Source organism: Limulus polyphemus, unplaced genomic scaffold (assembly GCF_000517525.1).
Source record: "Limulus polyphemus unplaced genomic scaffold, Limulus_polyphemus-2.1.2 Scaffold1492, whole genome shotgun sequence".
NCBI classification, from domain to species: Eukaryota; Metazoa; Arthropoda; class Merostomata; order Xiphosura; family Limulidae; genus Limulus; species Limulus polyphemus.
Genome location: NW_013667102.1, coordinates 130,313 through 136,549, shown reverse-complemented (window position 1 = coordinate 136,549; position 6,237 = coordinate 130,313). Strand labels below are relative to the sequence as shown.

Genomic DNA, 6,237 nt, shown 5'->3' with positions numbered 1-6,237 from the left:
AAAAAGATTGATGAATTGATTGGTTGATAAGTTAAAAACAAAACACCATTATAAAGACTACCATATGAAAAAAATAACAACTTTCTCATTCTTTAACTTTAATAAAAATTTCTCTTAAAATTGTATACAAATTTAGTTTGAAAAACCATCTATGCTCAGACCTTCTCCGTTTCGTTTACTAAACTTTGAGAAAACAAAAACAAGATTCATCAAATCGCTGTTTACGCGGTCTATAATAAATCTTCTAAATTAAAGAAGAACGAAGCTAGTTTATTTTTTTTTACGGCCATTTCCCCCCCCCCCCTAAAATCGTTTTATTTGCGCTTCAAGCAAGCTCGATGTCTGTCTGACTCATTCTTCTTGCATGAAAGGTGCTTTAATATAGGTTGGAGCCCGGCATGGACAGGTGGTTAGGGATCTCGACTCGCAATCTGCGGGTCGCGGGTTCGAATCCCCGTCACACCAAACATGCTCGCCCTTTCAGTTATGGAGGCGTTATAATGTGACAGTCAATCCCACTATTCGTTGGTAAAAGAGTAGCCCAAGAGTTGGCGGTGGGTGGTGATGACTAGCTGTCTTCCCATATAGTCTTACACTGCTAAATTAGGGATGTCTAGCGCAGATAGCCCTTGTGTAGCTTTGCACGAAATTCAAAATAAACAAACAAAGATAGGTTGGATCTCTTTAACAACGTGTTTGGAGCTTAAACGTGTAACCTTCATCTAGATTATATAAATTTTCTTGGTTTTCTTGCATTCAAGACATAAATGTTCGATCGTGTAGAGGTGGTCAATGGTGTGAACGCTTCCCAAATGGTCAATACCTCGATCTACATTTATATGATTTGTTTATAACAGAACTGTATGTTATTTCTTATAGTTCAGATCCTGTATCGAAGTATTTATCTAACTGATGCAATCTAGTAAAAAATAATTCACCATCATAAGACGTGGCCTAGTGGTTAGGATGCAGGACTGTGGATAGGTTCAAGGTTCGAAACACGATATGACACAAAACACGCTTCGCACTTTCAGCTGTAGGAGTGTTATAACTCTGTCAGATAATCTCACTGTTCAGTTAAGAGTAGCTGACTATCTGGCGGCGGGTGCTTCTGATTGGTTGCACTTCTTCTGTTGAACAGTTCTGAATTATGTATAATTATGTCTGAACGTTAAAGTTCCTGACAAGGCCTTTTGGCCCATTGTTGCCTAATAATAATAATAATAATAATAAAAATATCATCAACAAAAAATACTATATTTTATTATAGAGTATTTACGTCACTTTCCCAGTAGTGAGCTCGACTCGCAATATGGAGATCGAGGGTTTGAGTACCGTCAACGTAAAAGACTCGTCCCTTCAGCCATGGGGGCGTTATAATCAATCCCACTTTTCGTTTGTGAAGAATAGCCCAGGAGTTGGCGGTGATAGAGTGGGTGGTGTTGACTAGCAGACTTCTCTCAATCTTATCATTTCTAAATAAGGGACTGCTAGCGCAGATAGTCCTCAAATAGCTTTGTGCAAAACTCAACGGACAAAGCTTCCTAGTAGTCCAGCCAAATTTAAGATAATAATGTTACATAAAATATCGACTGCTTATAATCAGATATTTCTGACAAGCTTTAAACTTTTTAAGTGACTAAACTTAGTCTAAACTTTTTAACTGATTATCATTTAAAAAAAAAAGATCATATTAACAAAATTATCAAACTTCAGAAATTAACAAAATTGTAGCTTTTATATGTCAAACGTGTTTTGATAATCACTAATGTTCGTGATAATAAAATTACAAATAGAATGAAAGAAATTATGTAGATCACATATACAAAAAACACACTATGAAATTCCTGTGCTTTCGACAGATGTCTTGATGAAATGATAGCGGTTTCAAGAAGTGGACCTGTCTTCTTCGGGATGAAAATAAACAGACAGGACAACCTTCAGCATATAAGAACCTGCTTCAGCAATGTGGGTCATTATATTTGACCTGCTCCTATTCTACATCCCATGAGGACTTTCCAGAAGTTGGACGGGCGTGTATGAGAAAGACCAGTTATCCAAGAAAGTTTGTTTATTTGTAGTTAAGCACAAAGCTACACAAAGGGCTATCTGTGCTCTGCCCACCACGGATATCGAAACCCGGTTTCTAGCGTTGTAAGTCCGCAGACATACCGCTGTGCCACTGGGGGGGGGGGGGTCCAAGAAAGTCTTAATGCATTTTTGTTTTGGCCTGAGGGTCACGGGTTCGAATCCACTTCCCACCAAACATGCTCGCCCTTTCAGCCGTGAGGGCGTTATAATTTGACGGTGAATCCCACTATTCGTTGTTAAAAGAGTAGCCCAAAAGTTGGCGGTGGGTAGTAATGACTAGCTGCTTTTCCTCTAGTCTTTCACTGCTAAATCAGGGACGGCTAGTGCAGATAGCCCTCGTGTAGTTTTGCGCGAAATTAAAAAACAAACAAGAATTTTTGTTGTAGTATTCTTATTAATTTTTGTGTTATAAATTTGTAAGCTTTAGTTTTCTTAATAATTTTGTAGATAGAGAGCAGAGTTTTCAGGATATCCTTTTTTAATTCAGGTGAAATGAGTAATGATTTTTATCATTCGAAATGCAATAATCAATGATCTATATAAGTCGCACAAAAAGATAGAATTTAGGCCATTAATAAAATGAGGTGAACCGTGTTCCTTAGTTCATCATATAACTTTTGTTCTGTCTGACATTTTTGTTATCGCATATAGAAAAGAAACACTACCAACAAAACGTGTTTCAAATTGTTTTAGCAAAACGATTTTTTCATTCAGGCTGAGTAAAAAAGTGTTTGGGGATTATTTAACAAATACACAAAGCGTAGAGTTGATGTGGGGTGTTTCGACAGCTTTTTAGTTCTTAAATAGACCTCTAGTGGTATAAATCTCCATACAGATTCCTCATTGGAGGTCAGCATTACTGTTTACAATCAAAACCCAATCTTTACACGTACTGATTGGTTCGATTCTTTGTCGATATTCACTGAAAACCAATCAAAATTATGTAACGTTTTATTGGATGCCATGCTGTAGCGGAAAAGGATTGTAATTAGAGATTTCAAACCATCTTACTGCTTGTTTCCTTACTTTTATCGATGGATTTTCTCTTAAAATATCTACTAAGAAATATCAATGTTCAAATGCTATTTCTGTGATCAAAATATAAGTTTCCTGCATCTCATTCAAGTTTATATTTGGTTAAACTTCCGAGTTGAAATATATATACTTCATAGCCATTAGATGTTTTTAGTACAATCATTTACAAATGTACATTTAATTGGCAATACATCGGTGCGCGTGTCTTGCACCTTAATACATTTAATGTACAAAGAAGAGGCCAGCCAAGTAATAGTGCAACAAAAGGAAACGTTTTTCCTTTGGGATTCCTTTTACAAGTACTACTGGAAAATATTTCAACTCTGCTAAATTTTTCCCTCGGATATTAATTTAAATAACTGTTTGGGCTTCAGAAATTGTTCATTAATATTTCATCACTTTCTGCTAGGGTTAGCTATTGCTTAATCCTGTTTTCTTATATATATATATATATATGTATATTTATATATACAAAAAATAAAGTGCCTTGTAATTGAGATGTATATTAATATTGTACGGAAAAGCAGTGCAAAAGATCTTCAAACAAAATATTTTTGACTAAAAGCCAAAAGACTTTAATGTTTTCTTAGCCTTTACTTTTTAAAGTACGTGTTCGTTTCTAGAACATTAAGACTGTTTAATCCATCAGATGTACTTCTATTCTAAACAACTTACTATTGACATTTTATTTATTTTGTTACAGCTCTCGTTTCCCCTATTATCACAATGAGGTTTAATATAGGAGCGTAAGAAAACGATAATTTCAATTTAAAGAACGTTAAATATATTAGAGATGAGTTGGCATTTTTGTGTCTGAACAAAATCCATACAATAACTACGGAGGTATTAAAAATGGAATTCAAAAGAGTAATAATCCAGTCAACAAAGAACAGCTCCTATTCAACAAGTTCAGAAATGAAAATTCTCTTCATTATATTACGATATCTTGTTTAAAGACGAGAACAGTCTTTTGTCAAGCGTGTAATTGAAGTAAATCATTTGTTGATGTTTCAGACGTACCTTATTAAAAGTATTGAGGATATATTTGTTTGTGTTAGTACTGCCTATATCCCAATCCTCTCCATTATAGCATAGTATATAATATGGAAGAAAATAGTTGGAAGAATAATGATCAACATTTATCAAAGTATTACAATAATAAACGAATAAATTTCGCCACAAAACTGTGAAATGAAAGACTAAATAAAAAAATGTATTGTTGAATCTGAGAATTAAAAACAAATTATTTCACCTTATTGCCAAGTTCAGTACTATAAAAAAGACATGGTGATCTATAACATGATGTTGAGATAACTCAGAGTACCATAATATTTGTGCTGATTCAAGGTTCGAACATCGATATGCTGCTGAACATGTTCCGTACTTTTAGCTGTGTGGGAATTATATCTGTCACAGTAAATCTTACTAAGAGTCTAAGAGCTGCCGCATAGGCGGCAGGTGCTGCTGAAAAGTTGCCCACTTTCTTCAGGTCAGTCCAAAATTAAAACTAGATATTACAATAAAATTAGTTCTGTAGAACTGTTTGTCTCATTTCGTTTCGGTTTAAGTCTATTTATTAGAATACTCTCTTTAATCCTAAATTGTAATTCATCATTAAACTTTCCAATAATTTCATCACGTTCATTTAACGCACGTTGTTTTATAGTTGACTGCTTTATCAAACTTATATCAACTTGTTCTCTAATTTTGGATTCTATGGTTCTAAGTTGCATAACCTATATTCCTATAACTAGATATCCTAGATATAAACATAATTTTATATGCTAAGTTTCATAACCTATATTCCTATAATTATATCTAGGATATCTAAACATAAGTTTGGATTCTAAGTTGCATAATCTATATTCCTATAACTATATCTAGGATATTTAAACATAATTTTATATTCTAAGTTGCATAATCTATATTCCTATAATTATACCTTATTTCAGAAGGTAACAAATCAGACATACAAAATTCTTTAAAATGTATTAGTTAATTCCTGTTTTAAATAATGTAAAGGTCTTCAGCATCACGTTTCAAAAGAGAACAGGTTGCCACCACACAAGTAAACGGTAATACACACCCATTGTGTAGCTTTGTGCTTAATTACAAACAAACAAGCAAGTTAAGTAATATATTATGTTTTTTTTTTGACAAAGTTGTAATCATAACGGGTCCTCACTTTAATAATCCTTTACTAACCCTGAGTAAAATCGATCGGAATTGCTTCATGAATAAAAAAAACAGTCCTCATATTTCGTGCTACGGTTATTCCATATTGAAAACTTTAATTACGGATTGGTAAACATTGATCAAGCTTTGATATCCTTTTTTTAAAAAAAGCTCACTATTTTATTTATTATACGATAGATAGCCAATCTTTTAATATAGTCGCTCTGAATCTCTCCCGTTGACAATACATCACATTACTTCAAAGTGGTCAAAATACACCTTTCATACTACGTCTAATAGAGAGAAAATGTCACACTAAATACGATAGTTAGACATAGAATCAAATGTTTTATTCACATTTTAATACCTTTTTACATGATCGGTGGATTTAATTAAATCTTACATAAGTATGCTTATTACATGCACGATACTGAAGATGTCAATTATATTGTCCTTATACAGCGAAACCAAGTCTTAAACCACACAAATAACAATGTGCCACTAGGCAAAGCCATGATTTTCTTTGTTTCAGCTTAGGTACCTTTGATAATACTTATTGTTATTGTTTTTCTTTATTCAAACGTTCAAGGTTGGTTTTAACCACTTAAATACAAGTTCACGTTTCTAGTCACTATTGGCTCGGACCCATCCAATCAGATCTTCCATACATGCGCCTGGGAAGACGCCAACTTTTCAAATGTACATCAGCTGAACAGTTTTGGCTGTTTCCGTCACCTGTCTGTCCTTGTGAACACTATCTCTAACAATTCAGACGAGAAATGCATCACAAGACCGAAACACCAGAGCGCTAAAATCCAACATTCGTTTCCAATGCTGGCGCCGTTTTCTTCTAAAAAACACAAGAAACAAACAACAACCATTCAAATCAATTTATTAAGAGTCTAATACGGTTAAAAGTTGACGCGAGAAGAGTTT

The 6,237-nt window shown here is 34.0% G+C and overlaps 1 protein-coding gene across 2 annotated transcripts in view; it reads right to left on the bottom strand.

The window, feature by feature from the left end:
* Window positions 1-5,629: 5,629 nt before the first annotated feature.
* Window positions 5,630-6,237, bottom strand: part of LOC106463822 (lachesin-like) — a 77,928-nt gene continuing 77,320 nt past the window's right edge. For both annotated transcript variants that reach the window (XM_022391432.1, XM_022391433.1), the window contains one exon: window positions 5,630-6,151. In XM_022391432.1, the coding sequence (XP_022247140.1) occupies window positions 6,033-6,151 (119 nt within the window). In that variant the 3' untranslated portion in view covers window positions 5,630-6,032. The remainder of the gene's footprint in view (window positions 6,152-6,237) is intronic.